The sequence below is a fragment of the Haliotis cracherodii genome, unplaced genomic scaffold (assembly GCF_022045235.1).
Source record: "Haliotis cracherodii isolate W230 unplaced genomic scaffold, xgHalCrac1.p SCAF_7, whole genome shotgun sequence".
Classification (NCBI taxonomy): Eukaryota; Metazoa; Mollusca; class Gastropoda; order Lepetellida; family Haliotidae; genus Haliotis; species Haliotis cracherodii.
This window is the reverse complement of record NW_027266330.1, coordinates 25,852,097-25,872,920: the sequence shown is the minus strand read 5'-3', so window position 1 is coordinate 25,872,920 and position 20,824 is coordinate 25,852,097. Positions and strand designations below refer to the sequence as shown.

Here is a 20,824-nt window from a genome sequence, read left to right as displayed (position 1 = left end):
ACTGAGTTGGACTCGGGTACCCAGAGGACTACCCTGACCCGTGGTAAGTCACGTGATATATTGTTTAATAACAAAAATTATCTAGAACTGTATGTTTAAACTACAATTAAGGCACGAAAGTTCGCAGTTCTTTCTGACTATGCACCCATTTCTTCTGACTTTTATATGTTTGAATAAAAATAAAACTTCAGTCAACTTCAGTGTATGCATGACCAGACCGTTTTATACGTGTATCTAAATACATTTTGCCAGGGCTACGGTCGAACTTTTCCGAATCAGACAGTTTGTACCTATCTCTTGAGACCTACAGTTGGTTCCCCGTAGGGGTTGGGCAATAGGGGGATGGGTACCAGGGTAGTAACTTTGGTCTTGTCCCAGCCCTATTATGTACATCAGATTACCCTAGGAATTGTTTCAATGTTACACATGGTACATGTGAAGACATCTAGTCGGAGACTGGAGGCATCAGAACATGGGGCATCGTATACCTTTAACAATAATGTGTATGTCTCCCTGAGTGGGGATAGAACAGATGAACATTTCTAGACCTCATTATCCTGAAGAATCACAAACAGCCAAATGTTGCTGTTATTGCATGTTTGTAGCAAGAAACAAATAATATTCAGGAGAGATTTCTTAAAATGTTCTCCATAAAAGGCCAGATATCCAATCCCATGTCACTGCCATTGTAAATGTAAGTGACAAAACCATTTCCATTATAATAAGAAATCTCTGCCCAAAACAGAGTCCATTACACGATTCCAACTATATCCCGTGTTGATGAATCACTATCAAATAGTGATGACACAAGGTGTTCGGGAAAAGCTGAGCATATCTTGTCTCACCAGAAGTACCCACCACAAACACATGCAAGTGAAATACGGATGGCATTTATATTTTGTTTTTGTCGCTAAACACTTCAATTCCGTAGGACACTCAACCAGAGACCTACACTATCAAATCATACAACAGCTCAAAACAGACCCTGAGTCAGCTCAGAGCACGGCCAGACGCCGGTCCATTGAACTAAAATGGATATTTGATCTGAAAACCATCCATCCGCTAGGCATGAATGACAAGATCTAATCCTGGAATTCCCAAACCCACTTACCTATATTCAGGCATGGTATAGTAATTTCAGTGAATATGGAAGATACTGTTTTGTAAAGAAAACAAAATTATTACGAATATCAAGTTCTTGTTTAAACAATCTTTCATAATGCTTATTGGGGATATGCACAAACTAAGTATGTGGAATTAACTGTTTTGAAAGAAAACAAACTCCAATTACTGATGTGAGGTACATGCTGCGCTAGACTGAATCACTTCCCAATTCAAAAATGGATGATACTGTATTGTTTTGTCTTATTTCTTTCATTCCAAAAGCACGGGGTACTGCCAAGAGTTCTCCATTTGTGTCTTACTATGAACTCCATGCTTCGGTACTGAAGAGTAAGACATAATGAAAATATGGTTGTTTTTGCTTTTGCACATTGATCATGTTTCTGCAGTCATTCCTTGCAGCCTGATTCTGTCAGGTACAAAACAGTGTTACACAAACCATTCCCTCCATAACTTGAATGCTGGCAAGGACATCTAGTATAGGACCACAGGCACCATCTAGCATCAAGAACCTTGTTAAGCACAGGGTCTACTGTCTCTATTGTTGATAGCATCACTTACTGTTTTGCAGTCTCTGATTTTCTGACATTTTCTTATCAAATTGAAAGATCCATCCTTTGCAGTGTCTGAAGACTGAAACAGAAATTAAAACACTTAAAAACGTCAAAGTCAACACATTAAATAAAAAACCCTGTAAAGGTACATGTTCAGCAAGTCAAATTAGCAAAAGATGTCAAGGACTTTAAGAGCATGGATAGGTTTGAATTCATAAGAAAAAGGAAATAATAGTGCAGTCTATAAAATGGTCAGATTGACCAAAGATATTGAAAAGATATTCAATTGTATGATTGCAAAGCAATGATCCTTACATAGTAAAGATTTGGATGACTGGTTGTCAATGAAACAATATATGTGAGAAAAGGACCTTACTGGTGCAAGGATACAATTGTGCTATAACGTCATAAGACATTTAACGTCAACTTTCTTCAGTCAAGATCATCGCCATGGACTGGACAAAAAATATCTTATAATAAAAGCATTATTTCAAAACCTTTCAGCATACATGTCTACTTTCAATTCATCAGACGTACATTATGTCTAAATACTGCTAATATGACATCAACAGTTATAAGTCGGAAAATGAGTCCAAATGTTTGATGTAATGTATCTCTGTAATAAATATGAATTGACGCTTGTGAATTGTATTTTTGTGTTCTGAAGATGCTGCAGTTTTAAAATATAATGAAAAGTCAAAATGTGAAGTTTCCCCCATAAGATTCCTTATCTCATAGTTGGTCACATATATATACTTACACACTAAATAACTACATAGAAAAAACATGAAAACTCAATTGACAACAAGGCTGCCTAAAATTGACCACAGATAAAATGAAGGAATCTATTTCAAATGGTGTTAAAATGACCATCAAAAACCATTGACACTGATATTCACAAAACCGTCACTTTTATTCCCAGTTCAGCAGTGTTAACTGACTTCAAGTCAATCAGCTTATATCTACACATATGTGGAATGTACATTCAACACACAAAAAAGATAAAAAGATGAAAGATAACCCATCTCCTAGCCATATTGCCTGTACCTTATAACTATTCAAATGGCTATGTTTGAAAAAGTAAACTAGATCATGTCAAGAACACACTTTGCAAAGAGCCTTCTGAAATCCCTAAATACACCACCAATCTGCCACAAGCATAACCTCAAGTGCTTGTAATCAAAAATCTATGACACTTGTGCATTAGCAAAGAAAAAAATCTGTATGTTTGTAGTGCATAAAGACGAAGTATACACTGGTGTGTTGTCCTGATTGTATATTTGACAGAGCTGTGGCAAACAACGCTAGAAGTGTCACCAACAACCTCCTCTAGATACAAACAAGACTCTCACCCTTACGTCTCCTGCCGAGTAACAGATGGATGACACACACATGCAGTAATCACTGGACAGCTTCCTAAAGTTCTTGGACACTCTTTCTTCAAGTTGTTATGATATACAGGACACTATACACAGTTTGTTCTAGAACTTCAAGAAGTATGTATGAAAACCCTAGTCATTTAGTTGTAGTTTACAAAGTTATTCTCAAAACTGAGTGAGTGTTTCGTTATGTGTCAGGCAGCAGGGAAAATGGCCACTATTGGAGCTGACATATGGGCATTTTGTTCTAGAACTTCAAGAAGTATGTATGAAAACCCTAGTGATTTAGTTGAAGGAACGTTTACAAAGTTATTCTCAAAACTGAGTGAGTGTTTCATTATGTGTCAGGCAGCAGGGAAAATGGCCAGTATTGCAGCTGATATATGGGCATTTTAAACAGGCTTCATTGATCACTGAAACATTTGGTGTTGAAGCCTGTGGTTGGGCAGAATACTCTCACTGGCAAGGATTCCTCCCACAGTGAATCCTCTGAGAGAAACTCAAACAGTGTAGATATTACTCAACCTGTTTGTCATAACCACAATAGAATCAAACCTTGAATATTGTACCAGAATGATAATATTATCATGATCTATCACTGCACGATACAGTTACTATTTCTAAGTGAGCTACAGGACACTCACTAAGATGCTAAGGTATATGTTTTTGGATGCAAGCATGCCAACAAGAATGATACTTTTCAATGAAACAAAGAAATCAGTTATTCAAAACTCATTAAGCATGACAAAGTAGAGATAATTTATGGACAACAACTTCTTTATTTACTGTTGTCATGCATAAATTATCTCTACTTTGTCATCCATAAACTTCTAAGTAATGCTATCAAACAACTTATTAAGCATGTACATCATTTACCACTTGTGTTCCTGTGCACATGCAAGTACTTTTACCATGTGTTGTCCAGTGTACATGTGCACATGCAAGTGTTTTTACCATGTGTTGTCCAGTGTACATGTGTACATGCAAGTGTTTTTACCATGTGTTGTCCAGTGTACATGTGTACATGCAAGTATTTTTACCATGTGTTGTCCAGTGTACATGTGTACATGCAAGTACTTTTACCATGTGTTGTCCAGTGTACATGTGCACATGCAAGTATTTTTACCATGTGTTGTCCAGTGTACATGTGCACATGCAAGTACTTTTACCATGTGTTGTCCAGTGTACATGTGCACATGCAAGTGTTTTTACCATGTGTTGTCCAGTGTACATGTGTACATGCAAGTGTTTTTACCATGTGTTGTCCAGTGTACATGTGCACATGCAAGAACATTCATCCCTTGCTTCACATAAAAAACAACATCACAAAGACAAAAAGTATTCGTATTACAAAATGTTACTTCTGAGGTCGCCGTAAATAAGGCACCAGGAACTTATTTAAACCATGCCATCATGATTTCAAACATGTCATTGGCATTATATCATACTGTTCCCGTAAGAGCACATATCTGAGATGAAGTTGAGCCTCCAATACAAGACAACATGACAGACTGAAGCTATAAATGCCAGAGCTGCTTACACAACCTGCACCACAATATGGACAAGGGGAAGTGATTTCCTTTTTCTATTTTCATACCAACAGTGCATAAAAGAGGTAACAAAGTGATAAATCTGCCTCTAATAGCTGCTAAATGTCAATTAAACCAGGGATGAACACGTGAAATCTAGCATTGTGGATCTCTGGCAAAGGAAATATCCTCTTCCATGAAACACTTCACAAACAAGGCGTTTAAAAATCTGCATACAAAGAGAGGCAATGACTGGCAGATTTTTGAACAAAACACAATAAATTCTTTCTTTTCACTGCATTTTCACCAGATAAACATGCAACCATACATCACTGTACCTGAAGAAGAATGTGAAGGCGTCCCGATTATGATCTATCATAGGGGTTTATTGTGTCTTCTCTATGGTCCATATACCAAGCACACTGAACACAGAGCGTAACTGACACCTAAGAAGTTAAGAAGAAAGTTCTATTTATTCAACAAAATTGGGAAACAGGTGAAAGCGTTTTCCACCACCTTCATAAATTTACATTAAAGAGTTACAGTGAAATGGACAAGCTTATTCACATGACAACACCCAGAGAGTTACACTGTAGTTGAATGCAACTGCAAACTGCAAGTCATCTCATCGCATTGTGTTGTTTTAAGTACATATTTTCCGAAATCTTACACCATCACCAATCACCCTCCCTATACATTCCTAGACTGTGCAGCTTCTGACGCAAAACACATTAACTCTTCTGACAGTTGGATATGATTTATCTCTTAGCTATTTACGCACATGAATATAAACACAATTTGTAAATCCCTCTCATCTTCAATCAATATTTATTTAAAGCGTGTCTCTGTTGCCACAAGCCCCGGGCATATCAAGGATGGTACATACTCGCGATAAACACTGCAGTTGTGAAGCGATACTTGAGCAGTTCACTGACACGGACAAGTGTTCCATGACGAGGCAAATATGGCAGGCTGATGAAGTGTGAATGTTGCCCTTTACCTCATCACATCCAGCAGGTGTCAGGGGTAGAAAAGGTCCGAGGAACACATGTATGATGCCCTCTGCCCCCATTACACCCTGCAGGTGTCAAGATACATGTAGATAGATTCTGTGATAGAATACTTCCAAGGAACCCATGTATGTTGCCCTCTACTCATCACATCCAGCAAGTGTTGGGGTCAGGATAGATTCTAGGAACCCATTACGTTGCCCTCTACTCATCACATCCAGCAAGTGTTGGGGTCAGGATAGATTCTAGGAACCCATGTATGTTGCCCTCTACTCATCACATCCAGCAGGTGTTGGGGTCAGGATAGATTCTAGGAACCCATTACGTTGCCCTCTACTCATCACATCCAGCAAGTGTTGGGGTCAGGATAGATTCTAGGAACTCATTACGTTGCCCTCTACTCATCACATCCAGCAAGTGTTGGGGTCAGGATAGATTCTAGGAACTCATTACGTTGCCCTCTACTCATCACATTCAGCAAGTGTTGGGGTCAGGATAGATTCTAGGAACTCATTACGTTGCCCTCTACTCATCACATCCAGCAAGTGTTGGGGTCAGGATAGGTTCTAGGAACTCATTACGTTGCCCTCTACTCATCACATCCAGCAAGTGTTGGGGTCAGGATAGATTCTAGGAACTCATAACGTTGCCCTCTACTCATCACATCCAGAAGGTGTTGGGGTCAGGATAGATTCTAGGAACCCATGTATGTTGCCCTCTACTCATCACATCCAGCAAGTGTTGGGGTCAGGATAGATTCTAGGAACTCATAACGTTGCCCTCTACTCATCACATCCAGAAGGTGTTGGGGTCAGGATAGATTCTAGGAACCCATGTATGTTGCCCTCTACTCATCACATCCAGCAAGTGTTGGGGTCAGGATAGATTCTAGGAACCCATGTATGTTGCCCTCTTCTCATCACATCCAGCAAGTGTTGGGGTCAGGATAGGTTCTAGGAACCCATGTATGTTGCTCTCTACTCATCACATCCAGCAAGTGTTGGGGTCAGGATAGATTCTAGGAACCCATTACGTTGCCCTCTACTCATCACATCCAGCAAGTGTTGGGGTCAGGATAGATTCTAGGAACTCATTACGTTGCCCTCTACTCATCACATCCAGCAAGTGTTGGGGTCAGGATAGATTCTAGGAACTCATTACGTTGCCCTCTACTCATCACATCCAGCAAGTGTTGGGGTCAGGATAGATTCTAGGAACTCATTACGTTGCCCTCTACTCATCACATCCAGCAAGTGTTGGGGTCAGGATAGGTTCTAGGAACTCATTACGTTGCCCTCTACTCATCACATCCAGCAAGTGTTGGGGTCAGGATAGATTCTAGGAACTCATAACGTTGCCCTCTACTCATCACATCCAGAAGGTGTTGGGGTCAGGATAGATTCTAGGAACCCATGTATGTTGCCCTCTACTCATCACATCCAGCAAGTGTTGGGGTCAGGATAGATTCTAGGAACTCATAACGTTGCCCTCTACTCATCACATCCAGAAGGTGTTGGGGTCAGGATAGATTCTAGGAACCCATGTATGTTGCCCTCTACTCATCACATCCAGCAAGTGTTGGGGTCAGGATAGATTCTAGGAACCCATGTATGTTGCCCTCTTCTCATCACATCCAGCAAGTGTTGGGGTCAGGATAGGTTCTAGGAACCCATGTATGTTGCTCTCTACTCATCACATCCAGCAAGTGTTGGGGTCAGGATAGATTCTAGGAACTCATTACGTTGCCCTCTACTCATCACATCCAGCAAGTGTTGGGGTCAGGATAGATTCTAGGAACTCATTACGTTGCCCTCTACTCATCACATCCAGCATGTGTTGGGGTCAGGATAGATTCTAGGAACTCATTACGTTGCCCTCTACTCATCACATCCAGCAAGTGTTGGGGTCAGGATAGGTTCTAGGAACTCATTACGTTGCCCTCTACTCATCACATCCAGCAAGTGTTGGGGTCAGGATAGATTCTAGGAACTCATAACGTTGCCCTCTACTCATCACATCCAGAAGGTGTTGGGGTCAGGATAGATTCTAGGAACCCATGTATGTTGCCCTCTACTCATCACATCCAGCAAGTGTTGGGGTCAGGATAGATTCTAGGAACTCATAACGTTGCCCTCTACTCATCACATCCAGAAGGTGTTGGGGTCAGGATAGATTCTAGGAACCCATGTATGTTGCCCTCTACTCATCACATCCAGCAAGTGTTGGGGTCAGGATAGATTCTAGGAACCCATGTATGTTGCCCTCTTCTCATCACATCCAGCAAGTGTTGGGGTCAGGATAGGTTCTAGGAACCCATGTATGTTGCTCTCTACTCATCACATCCAGCAAGTGTTGGGGTCAGGATAGATTCTAGGAACCCATGTATGTTGCTCTCTACTCATCACATCCAGCAAGTGTTGGGGTCAGGATAGATTCTAGGAACCCATGTATGTTGCCCTCTACTCATCACATCCAGCAAGTGTTGGGGTCAGGATAGATTCTAGGAACCCATGTATGTTGCCCTCTACTCATCACATCCAGCAAGTGTTGGGGTCAGGATAGGTTCTAGGAACCCATGTATGTTGCTCTCTACTCATCACATCAAGCAGGTTTCGGGATAGGTGTGAAGATCAAGGATATAATAGGTCTTCAGCAACCCATGCTTGTCATAAAAGGTGACTATGGTTGTCGACTAACAGGACCGGGTGGTCAGGCTCGCTGACTTGGTTGATGCATGTCATCTTATCCCAATTGCTAGGATCGATGCTCATGATTTCAATCACTGGATTGTCTGGTCCAGATTCCATTATTTTCAGACCACCGTCATATAGCTGGAATATTGCTGAGTCTTGTGTTATACAACAAACCAAATAAAAAAAACCCCTGATGAATGGGCACGGAACAGTGCCAGTATGCTATCACTGCTTCAAAGTCCTCAAGGGGCGGTCGGGTAGCCTAGTGGTTAAAGCGTTCGCTTGTCACGCCGAAGACCCGGGTTCGATTCCCGACATGGGTACAATGTGTGAAGCCCATTTCTGGTGTCCCCAGCCGTGATATTGCTGGAATATTGCTAAAAGCGGCGTAAAACCTCACTCACTCACTCACTCACTCACTCAAAGTCCTCAATTTCTTTCTGTGAAAGGAGGAGACAAACAACTTTAGTTTTTTCACATCACATTTACTGTATTTGACGTAATAAGCACCCAGGGCTTTCTCAAAATTAGAAATAGGGGGCTCTTATTAGAATATTGTTTTGGTGAAAAAAAACAGAGTTAAAAGATAAATTTTGTGGTTTATGCTGACAGCCTGAAATGTTTATATACCACAGATATATTTTTTCCAGAATTTAATTGCCCATAATTAAAGGTGCATATAACACACGAGTGCGTATTATACACGAATAAATAAGTCTTGTGTACATTGATCAATCGGAAGGGGTGCTGATTGGGATTGTTCACTTGCCAATATATTAGCAAATATCACTGTGGGCGCTTATTAGAGCGGGGTACTTATTACGTCGAATACGGTACTTTGTTTTGGTAAAACCAGATGGCAAATTTATTTTATCTAGTTTTCACTGCGAAACAAAAGTCCCAGGCCCAGGCCCCCATAATATCAAATCTTAAACAATTTCCCTTACTTCCCACAACGAATTTGCTCAAACCTCCCCACTGTATCCCTAGTTCATCAGAGAAAAGAAATAGTTACATACAAGACAAACTCAAGCACATACAAGACAAACTCAAGCACATACAAGACAAACTCAAGCACATACAAGACAAACTCAAGCACATACAAGACAAACTCAAGCACATACAAGACAAACTCAAGCACATACAAGACAAACTCAAGCACATACAAGACAAACTCAAGCACATACACCTACTCATTTCACCTATCCCTTTCATGCCTACACTCTTCACAAAAAATAAATAAATTATAAATGGATTTAGAATTTGTATTTTCTTTTGCTGTTCCTGTTGAGAAAAAACTTTTCTTTGATACAGTTTCCACATTGCCTTGACCCCAATATATTACCACTTGTAAAATCAATCATGTTATCAGCTTCAACATGTTCTGGTCATTTGCGCTGCAGAATTCCTGCAAGTATTCAAAATAGTTTAAAAAAACTTGAGACTTTTCTGCTTGCACAGTTCAGAATCAATATAAATGTTGTCAATATTGACAAAGCAATTCATGAACTATAATTAAAGCATGAAAGTTAAACATTTAGCCTGCTAATACAGAAGGATTTCCATGAATCACCAAGGGCTTTAGGCCCACAACACGATGCACAATATTTCTTTGCTTGTATCGATACAGTCTCAAGAATCAATATGTATAGAAGTGAAAGCCGATATGACAGGTTTGTGTTGATCAAACACAAGAGCGAAACTGCACCATTGCAAAAAGGTCAGCTTAAGTCTTGTGTCAGGGTATTGATTATTTTCATTTAGATGTCCATACAAGATCAGAGTAGCAACAACTGTAGAACTTACTCACAGAAATAAATAGTATAGTCTCTGACACTTGACATCAATGGATTTATGGTTAGATGATGCAGCATACCTATTGACATTTCTCTAAGTTAACATGTGTGTTTTCACAAAACATATACCTATTGACATTTCTCAAAGTTATCATGTGTGTTTTCACAAAACATATACCTATTGACATTTCTCAAAGTTATCATGTGTGTTTTCACAAAACATATACCTATTGACATTTCTCTAAGTTAATATGTGTGTTTTCACAAAACATATACCTACTGACATTTCTCAAAGTTTATATGTGTATTTTTACAAAACATATACATATTGACATTTCTCGAAGTTAAAATGTGTATTTTCACAAACACATACCTATTGACATTTCTCAAAGTTAATATGTGTTTTTTCACAAAACATATATCTATTGACATTTCTCACAGTTACTATGTGTATTTTCACAAAACATAATTCATACTGACATTACTCACAGTTTATATGTGTATTTTCACAAAACATAAATATAAAAAATGGAACGGAAATGACTTTAATCAAAGTTTGTATGAATAATTCTTTCAAATTTTGTAATATTCAGTTGAGGACTTTCTGTATGTCATATAGATAGCCAAGTGATCAAGGGCACCGAGTTGCTTCCCTTTAACAGTACCAGGATCTCCTGAAAGTGAATTTGAATCCCTGATTTTTCCTGATGATTCTCAATGACTATACTTGTTTTACCAAGTGGTAAACATTTATGGCCTGCTTATATTTAGGGCTTCTGCTCACATTAACATGAAACCCCTTGCAAGAACTGAAATACTGTTCAAAGCTACCCTTAACTAAACACTCACTCACTCTTGTAGATGTGTACCTACAAAATCCCCTCAAAAAGAAAATGAAATGGCCCTTTTTATTCTTTTGAATTCATGTCCAAAATATTTATAATACACCCTCATATGTGGTAGTGATTTCAAAAATCTGATACAAATCATATTGTTAGGTAAGGGGGCGGTCTGGTAGCCTAGTGGTTAAAGCGTTCGCTTGTCACGCCGAAAACCCGGGTTTGATTCCCGACATGGGTACAATGTGTGAAGCCCATTTCTGGTGTCCCCCGCAGTGATATTGATGGAATATTGCTAAAAGCGGCATAAAACCAAATTCACTCACTCACTCAATCACTGTTAGGTAAGGTCACTACAATAGACACCTATAAACAACATTGCCTCACATGTTGTGTCTCCTTGTACAAGGCCACAGATGAAGCACATCACCAGCAACCTCCCATACCCTGCACCAAGCATTCACTACACAAACATGACTAATGTGGTACACAATGTTTACTATACAGCTTCCAGAGGGTAATGATCACCAACAAAACCTCTCTTTCCATCAGTGTGTGGTGACAGACTCACTGCAACATCAAGTCCACTCAATGGAGTCAGCTAGTGGAACTAAGTTTATGTCCCGGCCTCAACCTCATGCATATCATTCATAATGTCCAACATTTTTTTAGAAGCACATTGTCATGTCGTAAGTCCTCTAGATGTTAGGTTTCCAAGTCTCATGCATCTTGTTTAAATGTACTTTGACGTTAAAATCACATTTTAAAGCAAATGAGTCAGTATAACAGAGCTAACAGGTGTTCATCAAGTAGCCTGAGGCCAATATTTGGCATCAAATGTTTGCTAAAGCCACATCAGATTACACAACGGTCTACTATTTCAACACCAAAAAACACATATGTCCCCCTATCATATAGGGGCCAATATTCCGGAGGTAGCCCCTATATACGACAAGCATGGGTTGCTGAAGACCTTTTCTACCCCCAATATTCCGAACTTAGCCCCTATATACGACAAGCATGGGTTGCTGAAGATCAATTTTAACCCTCTTCAAAGGGTTCTTGGTTTATAAACACCATACTCATTGAAAGTGGGTTTCACCTAAGTGTCCAATGTATAAGACCAGCGAAATCTCGGCTTTCCTATAAGACAAAGGTTGAAATATCTTCACACAATGGAAACACTGTTAAGCATTGAAACAAACCCACATATTCACACTCACACAAACGTGTGTTCCCCATTTGGGAGGTCTTGTTAAATCCACTCAAATCACTGGCAGAGTTGCATCCCTTAGGCATGCCAGAATCCTGTGATCAAGGGTTTGAATCTAGATTCACCCTGATTATGATTCTTGTTTTGTCAACACCCTACTCATGGACTACATTTCAGATTTTCCTCCCACATCAAGCTGTCATGTTGTGGTACAACAGAATACTGTTCAAAGTCATGTAAAACCCATGTCAATCACTCACTACTTCAGATCGTAGTATTATACAATTTGAATTAACCGTATTCGACATAAAAAGCGCCCCTCTGTGATAAGTGCCCACGGTGATATTTGCCATTATATTGGCTAGTGAACAATCCCAATTAGCACCCCTTCCGTTTGATCAATGTTCACAAGACTTATTTATTCATGTATAATACGCTCTCGTGTGTTATATGCATTCTTTTTCATGGGAAATTATATTCTGAAAAAATATAAACATTTCAGGCTGTCAGCATAAACCACAAAATCTACAATCTTTCAACTCTGTTTTTTTCTCTCACCAAAATAACATTCTAATAAGAGCACCCTATTTCTAATTTTGAGAGCACTTGTTACGGCGAATACGGTAGTACAGACTCACATATACAGAAGACACAAAAAGATATGTCATTAATCCTCAGTAAAACCTTACAACGCCCTGTCTGAGATTCAAGCTCAACAGTATTTGATAACACAACTGGTCTGCATGGGGCAGTTGGTTCCTATTGGTAAGGGGGCGGTCGGGTAGCCTAGTAGTTAAAGCGTTCGCTCGTCACGCCGAAGACCCGGGTTCGAATCCTGACATGGGTACAATGTGTGAAGCCCATTTCTGGTGTCCCCCGCCATGATATTGCTGGAATATTGCTAAAAGCGGCGTAAAACCAAACTCACTCACTCACTCACTCACTCCTATTGGTAAGTGCACTGATTCAAACCCAACAATTCAATCTGAGCAATTTCTAAAGCCTGTTCTTGGTGCCCCCCAACACAATATTACTGCAATACTGTGTAAAATCTATGACCAGACAGACATGCTGCACTACAGACTACTGGACTCATGGCTAGGCAACACTTTTTTTATTTCTTTGTTTACGGATGCACCGCTCTTTCAAAGACCAAATGTTAAAAAATAAAATAAATGAAAACTACCCTTTTTTTATTACGCCGATATTTTCGTCAAGAAGTTCAAACAAAAAAAAAGGTTTCATTTCCTCGTCGAGCGTAAATAAAATCTTACATCATAAAGAGCAAATTCTTACATTTCGAATGTAAAATTCTGTCAGTGCTTTATATTTCTTCATGTTTTAATATGCCAAGATGTCTAAATACAATGTAGGCAACCTTGTTTTTATTACTTGGATAATGCATCCAGCTCCTACTCTAATGTGTGGACTGTTGTGTTTAATTTTACACCCTGTTCAAAGTAATTTGTTCACTAGCAACTTCCACACTTCACAAAAAGAAAGGCCTAAGAAATTGATGGAACATTTTGCATATTTTTCGTTTCAGTACAAATTAACACATCCTCTTGGCTCGCACTTGGGTAAACCTATACCAACCCCTGGATCCATTCCTGTGGTTCTCGTAATCTCAAATTAATGGCCCTTGATATTCATTAACCCATTTGATTTGCTACGCTACTCAGACTAACAAACCAATCAGAATGCGAGTTACAAACCAGCCTCAAAGTTGGATTGACGATATCAACAACATGGCGGCCAGTCCCATCTGATTATGATAGAGTTGTGAGAAATTCAACACTGAAGAACTGATTGATATGAAAAAGAATGCCCTCAAGCATTCCTTTTAATGGGAAGGACGTCTTCATGTCCATTCAAACTGGCCATGGCAAGTCTTTTCACCTATTTCCTGTTTCCTTATCTCGACATTTGATTGGTCGGTTAAATGTTGAACGAAATTCAAGGGTGGATAATTTGAGTTTAAGAGAGCCACAAGAGTGAGTGAGTATGGTTTTACGCCGCTTTTAGCAATATTCCAGCAATATCATGGCGGGGGACACCAGAAATGGGCTTCACACATTTTACCCATGTCGGGAATCGAACCCGGGTCTTCGGCGTGATGAACGAATGCTTTAACCACTAGGCTACCGGAGCCACAAGAATGGATCCAGGCGTTAGAGTAAGTTTCCCAATGTGCGAGCCCTGGAGATTTAGAGGTCTATATGTTTGGTCCAAATCCATAATAATACAACTGTAAATACACATTTATAGCTGACGGGGGAAAACAAACTAGATAGTTATTCCACCTATATCTATCCTGTATGAAATCAAAGAAAATTGCGGTTTGTATGCTTCAAATGTAGTTCCAACAGTTCAGCAACTTGAGCATGGAACACAATAACAATAATAACAATAATAATAAATAATCGAAATAATAAATAACAAGAAATGTACCTTAAAAGTTAGCTGGGTACATATAAAATATTAGAATTGGTCTCAGTCAATCGGAATCCGACATTCATGTGGAAGGTAAGATAAATGCTCTTTTCACTTTGAAGTCGATTTTATTAATATTTTTATCAATTTCATATACAGGGTTCTCCTGAATATGTCTGTTATCCAAGTAGAAAGAAAGTTGTCCTTCTCATGATATTGAATTTTGCAAGATAATTGTGTAACTTTGAATGACCGGCACCTCCCACATCTTTCATCTTACAATTACGTAGACCTTTATCACGCTGGCATTTTACGTAGAGATATGAGGAAAGAAATAATGCATTAATATGTTGAGCACAAGTTATCGAGATGACACGCCCACTGCAGTCTAACATAGTGCCCCAACAATACATATGCTTCTTAAAGCCTCCTTTATCCCTAGAATACCATCAAATCATATACTATAGAGTGTCTACAAGAACAAGTATTAAACTACGCCTCTCAACCTTGAAGTCAACCAAGTATGACTGGCCATGGGTATTCTTGCCAACCTTTTAAACTGTTACAAACTTGTCATCACACAATCGGGAACAGAACAGAGCAAACTATTATATGAAATCAAATTCCGCAAACTTGTTTACGGTTTCTCACAAACGTAAATTATTGAAAAATCCAACTCAACGTTGTATGAAACTTAAACATTATAATAGTGTCACATTTATACAACATCACATGACAACAGTTTCGATTGTGTGTGAAACTTAATGTCCCCCTGGCATATGTAAATCTTTAAATGTTACCAACATTTTACAGAATTACAGCTTTGCATTTGAACATGACTTGCAAATTTTCCCCTCCACCGAGTCAGTACACTTGATACTCAGCCATTACGATCAGCCGCGGTTGCCCAGCATGTGGACTCAGGCTCCCATGTTCAATGAGAGGAAAGTATGTTCCCATGAACTGTGTACACGATTTCAAATACCTTAATAACTACTTCCAAGGATTTGATTCAGATGTGGTGAAAGAGTCTGAAAGACTGCTGGATGATTACGCATCTTTCAGTTATCTGGGTAACAATGATTGATATAGGCCATGTTTTCATACACAATAAGAAGAGGGCATAACTATCAATTCACCATTCAACAATTGTCAGTCCCTTTCCATTAGACGACTTTCTAATGTTGTACTCAGTTTCTTGATGTTGTCCCCAGAGGAATTTGAGGACATACTTGTGTATATCATAATGGACTGTGATATTGATGCGATAAACTAATTCAATAAACAGGATATCACAATCTGATATATATACGACCGCCTCCGTGGTCTAGTGGTAGAGTGTCCGCCCGGAGAGCGGAAGGTCTGGGGTTCGATCCCCGGCCGTGTCATACCAAAAGACGTTAAAAGATGGTACTTGTTATTACCCTGTCTGGTGCTCGGCATTAAGGGGCTAAAACAAGGACTGGTCGGCTCGGAGTCAGTATACTGTGTCTGAGTGGAGTATCCATGTTAAACTGAGGCATGGTATCTAAGTGGGCTAGCACTATAAATCGGCATCAGTCTGGACTAGTACAAGCAGCCACACACACACACGTGCATGAGCGATGCTATATAAGTGAAATAATCTTGGACGCGACATTAAACCCCATTTCACCTCACCTGATAAATATACAAATGAGGTACCCAAGCATGATGTAGTTTAATTCAGTTCTAGGCCACAATCCGCTGTCTGCTTGCTAAAAAAAACATTGCCTAAAATCCTCCAAAGTACAGATATCATTCTTGTGGGTGTTTTATACACAAACGTGGCTTCAAATTATTTGGTACAAATGTTCTCCTTCATGTACATATTTTAGAATATTGTGGCTTGAAATGTATACAACTAACTCTAACATATATATCAGGATGGGACGAGTCCAAACATTTACTACCCAGGTACCCGACACCCTATTACCCGAACTTACCTGGGTGCCCCCTGTTGGGCGCAAGAGTTGGGGGGACAGAATGTCTGATTGGGAACTGTTTTATCAGAGCCCTGGCAAAAAATATTCAGTGATAAATAAAATGATCTGGTCATGAATACACTGAAGTTGTCTGAAGCTTTATCTTTACTCAAACCTGTAAAAGTCAGAAAGGATGTGTGCATAGTCAGAAAGAAAGCGACAAAACCATTTCCAAATCCGATAGAAATCCCTGCATAAAGCAGAGTTGATTGTACAATTCCGACTATATCATGAGCATGTGTTTATGAATCACTATCAAATAGTTATGATACCAGGTGTTTGCGAAAAGGTGAGCATATACTGCCCGACCTGTGGCACACATCACAAACACATGCAAAGGCAAGTCAATTGTTCACCTGAAAAAACCACACATAAACACACACACACACACACACACATACATTTGTAATATCTCCAGTCTTTTAAGAAAAATGAAGTAAAAGCTGCTGGCCAAATTATTAGAAGTTGTGTGGTCCTCAGTATAGCCCAACTACAATGAGTCAAAGTGACACTGAACGGCCAATCAATGGATAGATAGACACAGTGTGTTAAAGTACACATTTCAAATGTAAAGGAATGAGTACAGGACTGTCCCAGTGATCTGATTGTGGTTGAATTGATGGGAAACAGGAACCTCCTGTGACATAAATAGCCAACATCAAAGGAAATGATCCAAACTTTGTTGTCAGCTACTAACTTATGTGTGCTGATAGTAAAAGTATGTCTATTGACACCATCAAAGCCCAAAATACAAAACCAAGCTTTGACAAAGATTGAAAAAGTCTGATATCTTGGTGATAAAAGAATTTTTTAAACCATCACGTCTGAAAATAGCCCTCTACTCATATTTTCTAAACCACTGACATCTCTACTATAAAATTGTGAAGAAAAAGCCACGTTCAGCACTTCTGTAGCTTCGAATGTCCGCTTTCAACAGCGTTTCAAGGACCTGTTTACAAAAGAAATTAATGGGCAATGTCCTATCTGGGTTGCTAGAAATAGAACCACAGGTCGTCTGCTATATATAGAATCAGTGAACTTTAGTCTCATCAACTTTGGAGATTTATGCAATTCACAATCCATCTTTTAAAGGTTGCTCATGTCAAAACTGAAATTATGAAATGGATTGATAACATCCTGTGTTTTCTGCTGACCTAACTTGGGAGGGAGGAGGGAGGAGGGGGGCTGGATTTGTCCTGTGCTGAGGGAGAGTTTAATAAAAGCTAGGGATCAGGAATATTTTGGGGAAATGTTTAAGAAATTGTGTGCTAAATAACATCCCCTAAGATATTCATTCTCCCCAACTTATTTTGTTCAGTATATATCATTTTGATTAAGTGAACGTTGTTTTACTCTGTTTTAGTGATGATCCCAAAGTTGTCAAGATTGAAATATTTTTGTCTCTAGGCATGCTACAGGGCACACCATTAAGATGTTCCCTTGGAATGTAAGAGTGCCAACAAGAAAAATACTCTTGATCCATCTTCAAATTGGTAAATCTCATTTAACCATGAGCTAAAAAAGCTGACTGGATTGTCTGGTCCAGACTCGATTACTTACAGTCCGGTGCCATATAGCTGGAATATTGCTGAGTGCGGCGTTAAACAATAGACAAACATTGTATCTAAAAGTACAATCTGGTAACCCAAACTTGATATGGAGTTATTACATGACTCCCTGACAAAGTGACAGCCTCCGCGGCCTAGTGCAGGAGTGTCTGCCCTGAGAGTGGATGGTTGGGGTTCGATCCCCAGGCGCATCAAACCAAAATATGTTAAAAGATGGTACTTGTTGTTACCCTGCCTTGGAGTTGGCTGTAGTGGGGTATTTATGGCATTAAACAACAAAACAAAAAAACATATGTTCATTCACCATGTACTTCCAGAAATTTATACAAATATATAATTGCTATAACAGAGGCACAAGGGTCATATTCTAACCATGCCATTATTATTTTACCACATCCTTGCCACTTTAATACAAGGAGTTCCGAGCCCTCTCTATAATTAAATGTTATAAGGAAGTAATGCAACATTTCAACAGTTGTAATAAACATTTTGCTATTTAACATGAGAAACTTGTTTGAAATATTCCAAAGAAACATTTATAACAATTAATTATCCTCTTTTTATATTCCTATGGAAACCACACAAATGCCACATTGCTGAAATGACTCATAACAGAAAGTGGCATTTAAAATGTCAAAGTGAGAATTCCTCTCAGAAAGAATGCTTAGAATTTCAATAAGTTGGAGCTGCAGCATATGCCACATATATACCAACAGAGGAATTTTAATCAGGTCAGAGAGGGTGACAGAGCAGTTAAATTAAAACCTGTCACACTCCAGAGTTGGACTTTCATATATGCATAGTCTGGTATCCTAGCATGCTCTGTGTATGTAACTATCTGCACTGGATGGTATGCTTGTGGGCATTCCTGCTTTGGCTTGAAAAAGACAAAAATACAGATATAACTAAAACTTGACCACAAATATTCCACATCCAAAATTCATTGACACCGAAAAAAACTAATGTTCTGTTCAAGGGGACATTTAAAATTCTACAATTCAAAACACTGTGCTATCCTTGAAATAGGTATACGTAATACAATATTTTATTGCCGCAATGAAGCTAATAGCGAAATAATCCCATGACTGTTAATGGGTACAATGTGACACTAAGACAGCCAGGCTATGCCATCATGATCACTTATACACTAGTCATGATGTATTATCCAGTGTATCAATCGTCATTCTATTATGATAATACCCTAGGCCCAACTGGCACTGCAGCTACATTTAGGACGTCACTATCTCCATCTTGCCATATCTAACTTACAACCAAATTTCTCTTGCTCAGGAAAGAAATTTGATGTGACAGCTATTTTAAAAATGAATCAGGAGACTAAAAATAAGCTGTTGTTGCAAATGGGTCCTGTGTAATTATTAATACAGAGATATATTATATTGGATAATCGAAGACTAGGGTTCCTTATGAGAGAGACCTGTGAAGATTCCTGGGTAGAATAGGTCTTCAGCAACCCATGCCTGCCATAAAAGGCGACTATGCTTGTCGTAAAAGGCGACTAACAGGATCGGGTGGTCAGGCTCGCTGACTTGGTTGATGCATGTCATCGATCCCAATTGCGTGGATCGATGCTCATGATATCAATCTCTGGATTGTCTGGTCCAGACTCGATTATTTTACAGACCGCCATCATATAGCTGGAATATTGTTGAGTGCGGCGTAAAACAACAAACACCCAAACCCAAACAAACTTATGAGAGAATAAGTCTTTGTTTTGTTTCTCATCACCGAGTAACCCTAATAACCATGGCAACCGTGAAGTTTTATATATCTTATTGCATGCTCAATATCTTATTGTCCATGAGTTTGTAAATCAGAAGGTTGCATGGACTTGAATCCTTCCATTGGTGTTGTGTTTCAGTTGTGATTTTCGGTTTGCCCAGGAAATCGAAATTAAAAAATTAACATGTAATTTCAACCTACATACCCAATTCATTTTTTTTAAAAAGTGATGAGAAAAAAATCTTTTTTAGTATGGTCTTAGTGAGTGTATGGTTTTCCCCCAGCAGTATCACGGCAGGGCACACCAGAATAGGCTTCACACATTGCATCAGTGTTGGGAACTGAACCCAAGCCTTTATATGGTCTGACCCATTCTTGCTGTTAAAGACGACTTATGGCTTGTCGTAAGAGGCGACTATGCTTGTCGTAAGAGGTGACTATGCTTGTCGTAAGTGGTGACTATGCTTGTCGTAAGAGGTGACTATGCTTGTCGTAAGAGGTGACTATGCTTGTCGTAAGAGGCGACTATGCTTGTCGTAAGAGGTGACTATGCTTGTCGTAAGAGGCGACTATGCTTGTCGTAAGAGGTGACTAACGGGATCGGGTGGTCATGCTCGCTGACTTGGCTGATGAATGTTGCGTGGATCGATGCTCATGATGTCAATCACTGGATTGTCTGTTTCAGACTCGATTATTTACAGATTGCCGTCATATAGCTAGAATATTGCTGAGTGCAGCGTTAAACAACAAACAAAAAAACTTTATATGGTCTGAACAGAATTAGAGCAATATGAGGACAATTCCAGGACTTGAAGACTAAGCCCCACATGTAGTACAAGTGTGGTGAATAAAATCTGTCTCCACGGCCTGAACAGCTAACACTTCACCACAACACCACTCCCATGAAAGAATATTTCCACCCCATATCAATCATAGTCTATAAAC

The 20,824-nt window shown here is 39.3% G+C and overlaps 1 protein-coding gene across 2 annotated transcripts in view; it reads right to left on the bottom strand.

Moving 5' to 3' along the window:
- Positions 1–20,824, bottom strand: part of LOC139447299 (anosmin-1-like) — an 80,020-nt gene that overhangs the window by 27,367 nt on the left and 31,829 nt on the right. For both annotated transcript variants that reach the window (XM_071228595.1, XM_071228596.1), the window contains exon 2: positions 1,684–1,755. In XM_071228595.1, coding sequence (XP_071084696.1) covers positions 1,684–1,755 — 72 coding nt within the window. The remainder of the gene's footprint in view (positions 1–1,683; positions 1,756–20,824) is intronic.